Below are 15,643 nucleotides of genomic sequence, written 5' to 3'. Positions count from 1 at the left end.
TGGAGCAGAGAAGAAATTCAGCAGCAATAGTCCTGGTAGCACTTTTAGTCTGTGACACATGGAAAATACTAAATACATGGAATGAATGCCAAATGAGTCTGCAGACAGATACTTATGTCTAACAGTACAGGTATAAGAAAAAAGGCAACACTGAAAAAGTAGCGTGAAAGCAGGATACAAGATGTAATACTTTAAAGCATATGCAGTTTGATCTTTTGAAAATAATGGTTTTATCCTCACTGGTCTGAAAGAAGTAGCCTTGTACTAACATAACATAGATGTCAGATAGATCCGCACTTAAGAATTTCAACTAATTTGTCATCCATGAAAGATGGAAAATGAAGATAAGAAAGAACTTCCTGTTATCTCTTCATACTGTTTAAAAACATTGCATGATTCTAGTTTTCAGAACAAATAATAGTCTCCCTTCATAGCAAAGAACAACAGTAAACTATCGTCCTCAAGTTATTTTTGGGTTGTTGACTAACATCTCCGTATTTATTTGGATTCTGTCATTGCTTCTTAATCTGCTATTGCCTTGTGTCTTATAAGACCACTGCCTCAGGGCAAGGGTTGTGTTTATTTGCACTGTGCCTAGCACAGTAAGAATTCAGTTCATAACTGGACTTCCTTAGCCCTAGAATAATGCAAATACTCACAGTTTTTGGTAGGCTTAGTTTTACAGTGCTTTATTTCCAATGTCACCAATACACAACTGTGAGACTAGAGGGTGAAATAAAACTGGATTTTGAGTGACAGTCAATGGCGTGAACTAGAGGACAAAAAGAAACTCAGCAGATGAGAATGAGAAGGAAAGTTAGAACATGGTTAATGAAAGTCAGCTGAAGGACCATGCGCTTGACTGACATGAAAACTGTAAATCTCATGCTCTAGTGGAAAGAAGGCATTTTCTGATAACCACCCAAAGATACAGGAAACTTGCATCTATATATTGTTGCAAAATTAGCTTTTACTCTTGCTTTTCTATTTTGTCAGAGACTCATAAAATACAGTTTTAAATAACGCCCAAAGGAAATCCAGAGCAGAGCACTGCAGGTAGACCCTATTAGTCTAATGAAATACAGAACTGGTATTACAGGATTACATAAATAGCATGCCTGTACCATCGAATAAAAAGCTGTTATGAGGGTTATTTAATTTATGGATATTGTCATCACCTTCAATAACCTTCCTCTTCTGTAATGTCACATGTTAAGGATCAATGTTCTATATTATACTAAAGGATCAAAAAGCTGCAAGTTCTGGTTTAGTATCCAATCATAAGTCTCTCTATTATCACTTCTAATAATGAAATTACATACAAATTGTCTTTTAGTGCTTGAGCATGTAAAATTGTCATGACTTTAAATCCCCAGCATAAAACCCATTTCTGTATCTACTCAGCTGTGTGAGAAGATGACTTCCTATAAAGAGAGAAAGAGGAAATTACACTATAGCTATGCAGGCTAATGAAATCAACCAGGAAAAGGCAGTAGACTTTAGGTTACACCTTTTGATAATTCTTTCTGTGTGCCTTCATCTCACTGTTCTCCCCAGAGACAATTTAGTCCTGCATGCTAAATAGGAAACACTCAGATTGTCAGTCAGCTCTCAGTTATTTGGGGAAATCCAAATAAAGTAAAGCATGGAATACTGCAAAGCCCACAGCGACTGCGCAGTGAAGAAAAGTGTACTACTAGTGTCAGTGTAGTACAAGTTGAGATGGTAAATTCATACCACTGCTGTAGCGTTCAAGCATTCTTTCACCAAAACCTATTTGATGCACAAAACAGATAAGCAGAAATGTAATAATTTGGCTTGCATATTTTGTTTCATTTACAGGACTTATTGTAGAAAAACATTGACAGGAACTGCATGTCCCATTTTATTCACAAGGTCAACTGTTACCAATTTGCATTAGCACAGAACAACAAAAGAGTTCCTGAGATGGATAAATATCAGAACTTTATAAGATTTGCTTTTTCACTTTCATAAATGGCCTTTTGGGAGTATATAAAAAAAAACATTCTTTCAAAGATTATACTAAAAGTAAAGATAACATAAATAGGGAGCAAAAAATATAATAAAGGGGAAGCTTCCCTCTGAGTTATTTTGACATCTTTGTTTTCCACACACTGTCCACATAGACAAATGAAGAATAGTTGGTTTGGGTTTTGCTTGGTTTTGTTTTGTTTTTTATTTCCCAAAAGTACTTGGCGGGGAAAAAAAAAAAAAAAAAAAAAAAAAAAAAAGAAAAAAGAAAAGAAAAAGAAATCTGTGCAGAGCTGTAGCTACCCTTGGAGAGGAGGTTACCTGCAAAACAGATGTGAATGTTTATCTTGCACAGGACACTTGGAGGGGCAAGACCGCAGGCTGAGGCTGGGCAGAGAGTGCTGGTCCCAGTGGGATACCTCCAGAAGCAGCACCAGGGACAGAGCCATCCAGGGAATTGCACACAACCCACATCCTGCTCTGTTATCTGCAAATGAACAGTCCTTTTTACCTACATTTAGCCTTTGTAATTTCACCCCATCCACTCGCCATTTCCTAAGGTGTCAGTAAAACTACTGTAGTGTAGTTTCTACAGAGAATAAAAGCTATTTGCACTATCTATTCAGAGGTCCTCAGCAATTTCATCACAGATGAAAGCCTGGAGAAGGCTCTGAGGAGACCTTATCGTGGTTTTCAAGTACCTGAAGCAGCCTACAGGAAAGCTTGTAAGGGACTTTTTACCAGGGTGTGTAGTGATAGGACTAGGGGTAATGGTTTTAAGCAGGAAGACAGTAGATTTGTGTAAGACATTAGGATGAATTTGTTAGTGTAATGGTGGTGAGACACGAACAGGTTGCCCTGGGAGGTTGTGGATGTTCCCTCCCTGGAGATGTTCAAAGCCAGGTTGGAAGGGTCTTTGACTAACCTTGTCTAGTAGGAGGTATGCCTGCCCATGCAGGGAGCTTGGAAATAGATGGTATTTAAGGTCCCTTCTAACCCTACTCATTCTATGATTCTATCAAGTTCCTTCAGTTTCTCAGCAGCTGGTATTCTCTCATACGGCTCTGAGTTTGACTGAGTGGCCAGGACCTCCACAGTACTCACCGCTTTAAAATATTTTAGTAAAGACAATTATTATCCAAGTCAATCAAAAACCATCAGTCGCATCTCCAAGTGTCAGGCTACAATCTAGAAAAAGAGCCCTACTTTTGATTATGTCTGCATGGCTTGATACAAGGTCACACCAAAACTAAATATCATATGTGAGTCATTCTGTCATCCTATGAACACATTCACCAGCATCTTTGAAAAACAACAACAAAAAAACCCCTAACACAGAAAAACCCCAAACACACAGACAAAAAACCCTAACAACAGTGGCTTCCCCAGTCCAGCCTCCTTCGCTCCAAAGAGATGAGGCTGGAAAAAATGACCTGTTCCCTATGCTGAAAATAACATACACTTCTTGTTTTCCCACTCTAGCTTGGCACAACCTTGTACATTCTCTTAAATGAACCAGTTTTCTAGCAATTTTTTTAAGTTCACTGCATTTCGGTATTTTTATGCTTCACTCTTTCTGTCCTACTGTTGAAAATAATCATGTAAATATTAGCTTCATGTACATTGGTACATATTTGAAAATTGAATCAAACAAGCCTTTTTATCTTAAAAGAAAAATGAAGAGGCAGGTGAAAAGAAATTGAAAGGCAATGACTCTGGGCCATAACAAGTTACATACCCTTAGTCCACTTATTTAACCTTTTTTTTCTTGATTTTACCATCTAGAAAATGCCAGTTAGGATTTATACTTTCCTTCCCCATACATTATAAATAACAAATACATGCACGGCATATTATAAGTTCTTTTTGAGAAGTACCAGTGCTCCTCTCAAAGTTAAATATTGACTCCTTGGGTTTGGGGTCAATCAAGCATATGTCTTTTTCATTTTCAATCCTTCATATCTTAGTGAGACTTCAGGGGAAAAAAAAAAAAAAAAAAAAAAGGTTGAACTCAGCAAAGAGCTTGAAACAGTCTCTATCTTCAACTATACCTAAATTTAGAGCCATTGGAAAAAGAGCTTTGGTTTTAATCCAAAAGAAAACGGTGAAGCCAGGCATCAGCCAGCATCTCTCATGGAGTTCACAGCCTTATAACACTTCTTCAGGTCTATTTTTGGCTTATTTTGATTTTTGATTTTTTTTTTTAATAAGAAAAATGACAGGATAACTGACTGACACTTGTGTCATTATAATGCTTTTGAGGAGACTGACACCCTTGCAGCAGAGTATGTAAAATGAAATAAAAAACAAAGGACAAAAAACCCAACAGCAACAACCCCCCCCCCCCCCCCAATAAAATAAAAAAACACAACAAAACAAACACAAAAACACAACAAAACCCAACAACACCAAAACCCTGGATGTCTGATGGTTATGTAACAAAAACAAAAAAAATATATCAACTCAATTTTAAACTTCTGCTTTAACTACACCTCTTTGTGTATCTACACAGATTTCTATTACAAGACTGTATACAGCTTTTCAAATATTAAATATGAGCATACATTTTTTCTTAATTTAAGTTTTTCTGCATGGAATAATTTAAAACTGCTCTGCACTGTTATTTTTATGCCCAAATAGATTCCATTTTAGCCATTTATATGGAAAACGCAGAGTAAAGCATTTCACAAAACATATCACCAAGCAATAGCAAACATTTTCTGGAAAACAGAAGCCACCTATGCTTCTAGCTAAATTAGCATCATAGTTAACTCCCTCATCTCATACATGGCATCTCTGTAAGGTAACAGTGCCTATCCAAACAGGTAAATGGCCTAAATAGTTAAATGATTCAGCCCTTTAAGTGAAAATAACATATGCTGTGCTGACAGACAGAAAGAAATTGTATATGGCTCAGTCCACAATCTGATTACATGTTAAGCACCTCCCAAGAGGCACTCAGAATTACTCAGGATTGAATCCAAGATGATTAAAATTCATGTCATGGAAAGGAAAGACCTACATTAGAAAAGAAAAAAAAAAACCCTCAGTCACCTCTGACTCCTATTAGTGTAAAAGTAATGGAACTCCTCCAGAGGTTTCTCCAGAGCAACATGAGAAAAAGACTATTGCTATCTCAAGAAAATAAAGATATTAAAACCAAATCAAAACAAACAACAACAGCAACAAAACAACACAAGACAAAAAACATTATGTGAATAAATGGATACCAAGGACACAAGAAGGAAGGCTTCAATATACCTCAAGTATGGATATGAAGTCTTGTTAAAAAAACATGAAAATATTGAAAAATTATACTAAGTGACAGATTCATCTTACTGAAGTGAATAGGAGCCCAGATACATTATTTAAAAGAACAGGATTTTACCCTGCATGATCATGTAATTGAAGTGTCAGAATGAACACACCCAGGAGGACAGAGTTAATACCAAACATGGAATTAACATTGGTATTTCATGACGCTTAATGATCTACCATATAACCCTAACATTCTCTGAATGCTGCCTTCCAAACAGAATTGCCTAGGGCTTTGTAAAATTGAATAGAGGGGAGGAGAAAATATTCTCTATTGAAGCTCCATTTGCCTGAGTGTTTCTGAAGCATTTTTATCTCACAGCCCTTAAAATCTGGAGGACAGTTCTTCAGTCCTGGATGTGCAGTTAGATTGGCACCCTGCAAAGCACCCTGAATGTAAGGCAGTTCAGGACTGACCTCCCTAGGAGCAGAGCACTCTGCGTAACACGAGGCAGTGTCTGCTTGCTGCTTCCACTTCACTTGAGAGAGTTAAGCCAGCTCTTTGCTTGTTGTATCTTCCTCACCAAGCAGAAAGAAGAAAAAAAAAAGTGCAACCTTCCTATCCAAATCTTGGTCTTCTCAGTCTCTATCCGCCTGCAAAGGATTTGAAACAAGACCAGCAATATTTTTCAAGGGAGAAGAGGGGGAGGAAGGCAACTGCCGCTCACTTGAGCTTTGGTTATGATTGCACCCCAGGAACCACACAGTAAAAAGCCTCTCCAGTGAGAAGGTTAGGAACTGGGCACATCTTATCTTACAAGATGCTCAGCAAGGGCTCTGTTTCCAGGAAGATGGGATTCCTTTTGCAAGTGCAAATTTTTGTCTGCTTTTCCTGCAAAATGAATTGCTGGTATAAATGTGAAATCTTGAGCCAACAATTCATACTGCTGATATAAAAGTAGGCTGGGCACAGACTGTTTCAGAAAAAAAGGGTTTGCTTTTTGGAAGATATCTGCTTATGAATGCTAGGACTCCTGTAAAGGACAGGAAAGAGCAGACTGAAAAGCTAAAAATAGCGAAATACATTCAAATACCATGCACTCTAGTGCTACCACAACATCTTTGGCCATAATTTAGCAACTGAATGAGGATGAGAATTGCTACAGATCAAAAGCAGTCTTCAGTTGAGTATTTAAAGAAACTTATTTTCCAGGAGACAAATGCTAATTTGTCAGCCACACTTCCCTTCTTATCACTGGGCAAGAATGCCAAATATGCCATTTTCCAGAGGCAAAAGAGAAGCTCCAACATTAAAACAAATTTGCCTAAAAGACAAAATTTACAAAGCCAAGGTGCAGCTCCATGGTATCAGAGTGAAAATTGCTAAATAACATAAAATTTAAGAAAACCTTTTAGGATTACTGTAATAAAATATGAAATTTATTCTTATTAAGGGCTCAGCTGTGTAAAGTAGTAGCCCCAGATCAGAAAAGAAAACACAACTATAGCTTTAATAAGGAGAGCATCTCCCCGTTTAACTTGATTATTCAGTTGGCATGATTAAATCCTAAGTGCTTAACCATGTTAACACAAACACCAAGGTTTTTGTCTCAGTAGGACAAATTAAGTAAGATGATATTCATTGCACTTGTATATTTGAAGCAGGAGATTTCAGATTACTTCATCTCCTTTTCTGTAAGCATGCCATTTTGACAAATACTGTCACTCACTTGTTTTGCATGCATTTGCTCTATTGTAATGAGAAAAGATACTGGCATTACCTAGAAAAACTCAGTTTTCTTTCAATAAGATGATCACATACAAATGTTACATAGAAACCTAAGAGGGGTTTTCTGGGGGCGTTAGGGTTGTTGTTTGTTTTTTCTTAAATTGCTGAAGCAAGTGTATCACCCACCAGCACAAGGCAGTGGATGAGCTATGGCCTGGATTCACAGCTGTGCTCAGTGTGCCCCGTGTGCAGCAACAGGCATGTGTAAAGAGTCATTTGGGATGCCCTGATGAAAGAGCTTGCTCTGCACTGGCCCAGTGCCCATCAGAAAGAAGGTACAGCCACAAGGCTGTGAGATGCACAGAGAGCAGTGAAACCCCCAAGGTACCAATCTGCCAGGCAAGCGATGTCAAAACAAAGCAGTAGGGCAGACATGCCCTCTTTTTTACTTGTCACACCTCCAGATGCCCAGTTCTCTCTCTCTTGTCTTCAGTAGTGCTGGTCTTTAGGGAGTAAAAAACATAACACAGAACTTCTATTTTCTGGGACTAGCTGGTAGCTCTTATAAAAGGATATTAATAATTATGTTTCTCTATTCCTGTATAAAAACAATACATTTAATATGAGTAACAGAATATGGACTTTGCATTAATGATGGTAAAACACTTTCATGATTATATCACTTTAAAGAAGCATAGCTAATGTGTAGAGGTCTCACAGAAAATTGCAAGATGAATCAGGAATGTAATCTTGTTGCTGTTTTGAAGTGCTAAACATTTTTTTTTCAAACTAAAAAACTTTCTCTCATCCTGGCTTAAATCAACCATGCTGACAGAATTACACTTTTTGAGTTGCACCATTAGAAATACATAAAAGAGGAAGCATCTGCACCCTCCAAAGTTTGTTTAAATCCCCTACCTTTCCTACATAGAGTGGGTCTGTACCCATGTATTCTTCCAGCACAAAGAATTGATTCCACACCCAGCTGCGTTTGGTTCTCGTCCTCCCTGATTGAAAGTAGGCCTTTGACCGGGAGCTCGAGTGCTCTGCTTGATTCATCCCAGAAAGACACAGGAAAAGAGCTAGTATCTGCAGAAAATGGCAGAACTCCACTGTGCCCAACTTCATCCTCTTCTTTTTTTTTTTTTTTTTTTCCCAGTGAAAGAAAAAACCTTGATGAGAGAAAGCAGAATTCCAGTTGTCTCAGCAGCTCTAGCCTCCGGCAGGGTGGCAGCTGGGAGTCCAGAGATAATTTGTGGAGTGGTTAGTTGGAAGAAGTCACCACTGATGAACAGCCTTCACCAAAGAAATTGTGTAACAGGTACCTACACAGGAGAATGACAAGAGCTGTTGTCAGAACCTCTTTTCATAGAGAATGCAAATTCTTTGCAGCTTTTTCATAATGCATCAAAAATGTTTATTTATTACTTTTTTCATCAGCAGCACAGTTGAGTTTATGTCATAATCTCAGAGTTTAGAGCATGTTCCTTGGATGGCATCACTCTTACTGATACATTGGTATGTGTAGCTATAAAATTTTCTCGTGACTGTTCTCTTAATACACCGATTTTCCTAGTAAAATTTATGGTTTTTTTCTCTTTAAAGTAATCAAAACAAGTGTAATTATTCAGTTACTTAGTCTGATTTTTCTTCCTCTGTCTCTTACAATCTGCTTTCCTTGCCATTACCATGACATAATTACAAACCAGCTACAGGCAGAAAGTTATATCAATGACAAGGACATATCCTACCTTGACTCTCTTCTAGATAACTGACAAATAAAATAAAAGCATGCAGGATGAATCAGACCAATTAGATTGATTCTTAGTCACAGGACACCAGATGTTAAGATTTGTTCTGATTTAAATCGGGCCTGTTAAAAAGCCCTGAGTCTCCCCACTCATTTTTAATACATTCCTAAAGCAAGTGTCAGGCATGGTAAGAAGCATGTTAGGCTAGTTTATATACTTATACGGAAATATGTTGAGAAAGATCAGATGATAATGTGATTTTTGTGCTTTCAATGAAACCTTCATTTAATGAGGAATGATTTTCAGCAGTAATACATACAATTTTTATATTTTTGTGCACCTTGTCTCTTTTTACTTCAAAATCTTTATGATTTAGTAACTGGTAGAACTCACTAGGAAAAAAAAATACAAAAAACCTCCTAACTTTCAATACTTAAGCAAGTCTTTTTTTTCTGTCTTTTACAACTGTGAGCCTTCTCTGGCTAAGTGGAGATGTGTACTTAGTATGATGTTTTCAAAAGTTTAAGTTTTATCACTCAGAACCAAACATAGCTTTGCCTTTCTGAGGAATCAACTGCATTAACCCCATAAGATAAGCAATGCTGTCTCTGAAATAGGCCTCTTCCTTGTCTGAATGAGTGGAGAGGCAGACAAGAAGTATTTAAGAGCCAAACACAAGGTGAAAATGAAAAGGAAATTAAAACAGATAACAAGGTATTCACTTGGAATGATCCGCTACTATTTAGGAAGCCATTGAAAAAAGAAGATTTCATCCTTCCTGCATTTAATTAATCTAAAAAGACTAGACATTAAATCACATACACGCTAAATGCTCTAGATTATCATTGTACCCCTACCCACAACTATTAAAACTGAGTGAAATGTGATCTCTGCTGTTTTCAGTATGTCAGGCTCTTCCAGCTGCAGAACCCCTATGCACTGTGCTGACAAAGGTACCTAGAGGGCAGAAACGCGAAACAAATAAAAAGCTCTTCTGATTACAGACTGTATTTAAAGCCTTTTTATAGTAATCCCTTCTGTGGTACTGCCCTGCATCAGAAAGGCTTTGCTTAGAAACTGGTGGGATAAACCACAAACCCACCGAGCGTGTTTGCTAAGCAGCAGCAATTTGAAAGCTTCCACATGTGAAAATCCAGTGTCTCCCTACAGGCAAAAAAAAAAAAAGTTAATAGGCAATGTCTTACCTAAAGACCCTAACTTCCACAACATAATGCTACAGTATAAAAGACATCTCTCCAACATGGACCAAGATTCTTTTTAATTCAGGATTAATGCACAGTTGTCATCCTCACTAGTAGAGCATAGTTTAAAATTACTAATCCAAACTAGTCATAGCTCAGTTTTGATCTGGCCCTTTGGGTAAATCATGACCATGTAATGTGGAAATCAGAGACGGCTGCGATGAGTGTTAAGGAGAGTGGGTGATACGTGATTCCTCAGTGATACATTCACTTCCTATCGCTCAGTTCAAATAAGCTAAGCGTTGGTTGTAGTAGGGACTGTTTAAGCACCCTTTACTTTCCCTCTCTGTGTCTAAATTATATCAGGTTAAGGACTTCTGATATTGATAAACTGTCAGTTTATTTCAAAGAGGCAGCAGATTGCTATTTAACAGAGATAAAAATACAAAACGGATTTTCTTAAGAAATGTCAGTAAAACATTTACAGTATGTTAGACTCTTACTACTAAGCAGTTTGAAATATCTTGTTCTTGCCTTGAACAGGCTATTTCAGACCTGGATTTGCTCTAACCTTTATCTAGAACAGTGTTCTCTTTTATCCTTTCTTTTACACCTGCAGGAAACTATGAAAGCCACCATATGGAGTGCCATGGTCCCCAGCCACACACCACAGCACAGAACTGAAAAACACACCCAAAATACCAAGTGAAAAACAGTCCATATGCTAGACAGCACAATCTGATGAAAAGCAGAATACTTACACCCCCTGGAAAAAAATATGTATATATATAAAATTGTTGCCTTTTACTCGTTCTCAAATACTTTCACAACACAGGCTCCACAATTCCAATTATTTTTACTCAGCTGTACTGCAGTATGGCAGCACTCTCTGCTCTGAAACTCTCTTCCCTCCCTTCCTCCCCTTCTTCAGGATAAGTCTTCCTATTCCTTTTAGAGCCTTTTTTTTTTCTGTAGGTTTTTTTTAGTTTTTATTTATAGTTCTTTCAACACATTGAATGTGATACTTCCCAAAGCAGAAGTGTCTGGTATTTAAAAATATTTTCTGTTTGGTGAATAATTATTTATTAAATTGTATTTCACTGCCTTTATTACTGATATAGATATACATATTTATATGGATTTTTAAAATAACTTTTTTAAAAAATATTCTATTTCTTTCCAAGTGTAACTAGCACTTCTACATCACCAGTTCTTTGAAGTCCGTAAGTATGAAGTCTACAGTCCACATAAGCAGCATCACAGCATTCATAAAACTGAAAACTAAAGACACTGTTGTGGCTTTTTTTCCTCATCAAGGCATAACTTCAGTGTTCAGGGTTGCACTTGCAGTAGTGGATATGACTAACACTGACAGCAATAGAGGCAGTGCAGTGCTCTGATTCCAGTGCCTTCTCTGTCATCTGCATTTACAGGCTTGAGTGTGAAGTGAAGGCAAAACTGACCTGCAACCATTTTGTATTTTGGGTTTAAAGATGCTCTTTGATAAAACGGAATTACTTTCTGGACAAACAGGAATCAGAGTACACAGAATTAAGAATTATTTGCACTTGTAATTGATGGGGTAAAATGCAATCAAGTCTCCTCACTCATGCTTTGCCTACATAAAAAGTAATTTAGGAGTTAAAAATAAAATTAATTTGTCTGCTGGTATATTTAAATCATTAGGCTCTACCTTTCACATCTAAGCTTGAATTCCCTGTAAGCTTCGTATATAGTCCTGACAATCACAAACATGAAGAATATAAACATAAAAACTGGTGTGTAATACAAAAAGTATGTTATGTGGTCTGGACTGTGGACATAGTATGTCCTACCAGAGCAGTAGCATACTGACTATCTTCCCCCCAAAATATCTATTAAATATCTATTCTCTCATGCTTGTGTTCTTAAATAGTTGGTTGATACATAGAACATCAGACTGAAGAATATACATTTGAAAAAAAAAATACTAACCTCCTTATCCAGTATATACCATAAAACTTATATTTTCTCCCATCTGCTGCATAGATATTGAACTATATTAAAACACAATCTAGTAGCATAAGAGTTCTGGTGAACACTTCTAATCTGAAAAATGTTACTACTCTCCTTCACGAAAACAATCTGCTAGTGTCAAAAAGACACTATTATGCACTGTCTCTGAGGGGCAATCTTGATTTGTTGAAAACATTCGGATCATGAATAAGATCCTCAGCTGTAAGGACTAGTTCCCCTCACTGTAAGCAATTAAGGATAATTTACACCCACTGAAAATCTCTCTGAATATTTTGCTCTGCTCCATAATTTCTAAAACAACGCATCTAGACTAGTCCTTGCTGTTTGTGTGCACACTTACTTATGGGAAAAACATGTCTTCAGCTTCCTAGATATCCTCATGGAAGCCCTCTTTCCCCACCCCTGAGATTTCCACAACTTTGCTGAAGGCTCTTGTGATCAGCTTCATACTAGATAACCTTTACAGCCAAACTGCAAATTTCTGCAGACTTCCACTCATACAGTGTCACAGTGCCAGCTGAATCTATGAACTATATCATTTTCCTGTCAACCTCTTTAACACAACAGGGAATTCTAGTTTTCACCATATGTTGTCCTAAAGTCTTTCCAATATGCAAAATTCCTCAGGAAGAAGTGGAAATACAAAACTTTCTCCATTACTAAACTCCACCACCCTGAATAATATTTTTCTATTTTGAAATCTCACTGTCAGTTCTGGCCATCTACTGAAAGTGTAACTGAAGAGTTCTCCACTCCTATTACCTTCCCTACCCCTCCTCCCCTCCATTTCTCTCCTCTCATCAGACTGTTTCATTTTTTTTTTTACCACTGCAAAATTTACAGCATAAACCTGGACTTCACTGTCTCTGAAAGTGCAGCCCGACAACACCTGATAGTAAATCTTGCTTTAGGTTGGTCAAAAGTGCACAACTATATCATGCTTCTTTTGATGTGTTTTTTTCCTCTACTTTAGTCATTCAATAAAATAAGAACCTGTGTGTTCATATAATTCTGTAGGTGACTGTTACCACTGGATCTTGAACCACAATCCTTAAACACAGTGGAATCAGCAGGTGAGCCCCTTGACAGCTGAACTACCCTTACCGAAATATTTATGTTTTGACATTCAGTTTTACAGTGCCCATTGGAAAGCCTGTCACTTTCTGTGGCTGAGAAAATTCCCGTTTGTTATGAGCCTGCATCTCTTCTGTATCACATATCCTAGCTATCACAGGAGACTTCTTCACAGTCACAGGAACTCTGTGATCCTTGAGACAAAGGGTTTAGAGAAGATAACATGTCTAATTATGGTGTAGATTGCAATGTCTGCTTATCATATATTTCAGAGAAAGAAAAAAAGAAAAATAAAAAGAGGAAAAAAAGGAAGGTGCCTTGGAGAAAGTGAGATGGAGATTCTTCCATGAAATGAAGCTCTACGAGTCAAGGCAGTGTGATGATATGAGGAAACCTATTAACTCCCTGTGCCAGATGACATTACAGCTACAGACCACAACCTTCTGCCGCTAACTGGCCTAAATATTCACATGGGAGATCTGTAAATGTAGTGCACATCCTGCAGTCCGCATCTGGTTATCAAGCAAAAACCTATCACTGCTCCAAACATATGGTGCTGTTACACTATACCAGCTCCAATATCCTCTGACTCAGGTGAAAGAAAGAACCTGATGAGACAACAGAAAAACAGTAGCCACACTTCAATGAATGATATGGCTAAAAAAAATGTGTAAAGAAAACCAAGCAATAGCTTTTGGTCTTTCATACTGCTCTACAGTTGATCGTAAGATTGTACGCAACTAGAGAGATAAGTTGTTCAGGTTGTTGGTAGGTTTCTTTTTTTGCTCAAGAAAAATTAGAAGAAGAAAGATATTTTTAAAACTATTATCATTTCCTCCATGTAGAAGTTCTTTGTTTTTCTTTACACGTTGCTGTGGTACATTTTATAGATCTAAATTGCTGGAAAGGATTATGCTAATTTGATCAGTTATTGAAAAGAAACACTAGCAGTATTTGTATATCCGTGACCAATCAAGTCAAATATTTAAATTTCCACAAGCTCAATTTCTGCAGCGTCATTTAAGCTGAGGAACTTCACATAATACCAAGGGGTGGCTTCCTTACAGAATCACTTAATTCCCAGATGAGGCACTCCTGCATTACTGCTTAGAGTTAAGCCTTGTTTGACAGAAAGAACTGAAGTAACCATCATCTATTTAATGCACCCTTCCTCAGACAGAACTTAATTATTTTTATTGCAACAAGAAAACAATTCCCAGTAGTAGCACAAAAGCATACTTTGGGAATACACTTTTTCCCAGCATACACTGGGGAGGTGAGGGGGGGGGGGGAGGAAAGGTGCCTGATAATCTAAAGGGCACTGAATGGCCCAAGCAAGGCCTTCATTGAAGAACTGCTGAACACATCAGATATTGAAGCCAACAGCCAAAAATATACACAGAAACTTACTAGCCAACCCGTCACTAAATCTGACTCCCAAGTAACATATCAATCTACAAACTTGAAGTTTCAAATATTTACTATTTTCATTGCACATTGGAGTCAATTTGTGAGTTGAATATTTTTGAGAAAAAGTTTAGCCAGGTTTATAGCAAAGTAGGTCTTTAACTTAGAAGGACAACCTACGGTTTTGTATTACTAATTATTTTCTTTAGTCAAGTCTCTGACTGTTGACAAACAGAAAAATATGAACAAAATACACACATGCACATAGTTGTACATGAAAAAAGACTAGTGAAAATCACATGGATATGATAACCATTCTTCTTATCATATAATTCATGGAAAATTTGCAATTATACAAATGCTTTACAATTACCCTTTTATATGGAAAGATGAAATCACTTTGCTAATAAATCAATAGCAAATAATCAAGAGGCTTTGCTATTAAATTAAAAAAAGTAGACAAGAGACTTGCAAGGCTTCCATCTGACTCTTAACACAGTTCTAGTGACCTACATCAGCCTTTAATTACAGTAAAATCTCCCATTTTGAGGGTGAAATGCCCTCTGATTAAAGCTGCAGTCTTCAATGGCTTTTTCAAGAAAATACTCTATATTACTCATGTTAGTATTTTTATTCACATTAACTGACGCACACTTCTAACATGCAGCAAAAGCTCAGATTTTTACCTTTGATATTTCACTGATATTCCAGGTAGTTTTTAATCTAAATTAAATCCACAAACAAAATATATTTGACATACTTAACATTAGAAGTTGTCAGAGTCAGCCTTTAGCTCCTTTGCTTTTCCCTTCTTGCTGTGGATTTTATTGCAATGTTTTTTTTTAATCTTACTTAGCCTTTCATCATGACCTTAAAAAAGAAGTGTGTCTAGATTAGATCCCCTGGTAGTTGCAGGCTGGAGAGCTAGAAAAGTGTGTACAAGGACTTAAAACGGGATGTCACATTTGATCCGTAGATAGTTCTTTTAGATTTGTTAAGTGGGGGTTTTTTTGTTCTTTTTTCCCCAAAGATGGTAACACACCCATCACACGAGCTCTAATGAGTCACAGTTGTATTATTTCTAAACGTCCTCACTTCACTTTTGCATCTTAAAAAAATGTTACAATATTGCTAAGAGCAAACTAGTATAATTTCCCAACTAATCTTTCTATGTTGACCTGTTGTACCTTCAGAAGCTATTTTCTAAGCAAACTTAA

At 37.1% G+C, this 15,643-nt stretch overlaps 1 protein-coding gene across 1 annotated transcript in view; it reads right to left on the bottom strand.

Moving 5' to 3' along the window:
• Positions 1-8,306, bottom strand: part of CDH7 (cadherin 7, type 2) — a 74,825-nt gene extending 66,519 nt beyond the window's left edge. The window contains exon 1 of the mRNA XM_009995626.1: positions 7,895-8,306. Within this exon, the coding sequence (XP_009993928.1) occupies positions 7,895-8,104 (210 nt within the window). The 5' untranslated portion in view covers positions 8,105-8,306. The remainder of the gene's footprint in view (positions 1-7,894) is intronic.
• Between the last annotated feature and the right edge of the window lie 7,337 nt (positions 8,307-15,643).

Source organism: Chaetura pelagica, unplaced genomic scaffold (assembly GCF_000747805.2).
Source record: "Chaetura pelagica isolate M959 unplaced genomic scaffold, ChaPel_1.0 scaffold63, whole genome shotgun sequence".
Classification (NCBI taxonomy): domain Eukaryota; kingdom Metazoa; phylum Chordata; class Aves; order Apodiformes; family Apodidae; genus Chaetura; species Chaetura pelagica.
This window is presented reverse-complemented; position numbering and strand designations above follow the sequence as displayed.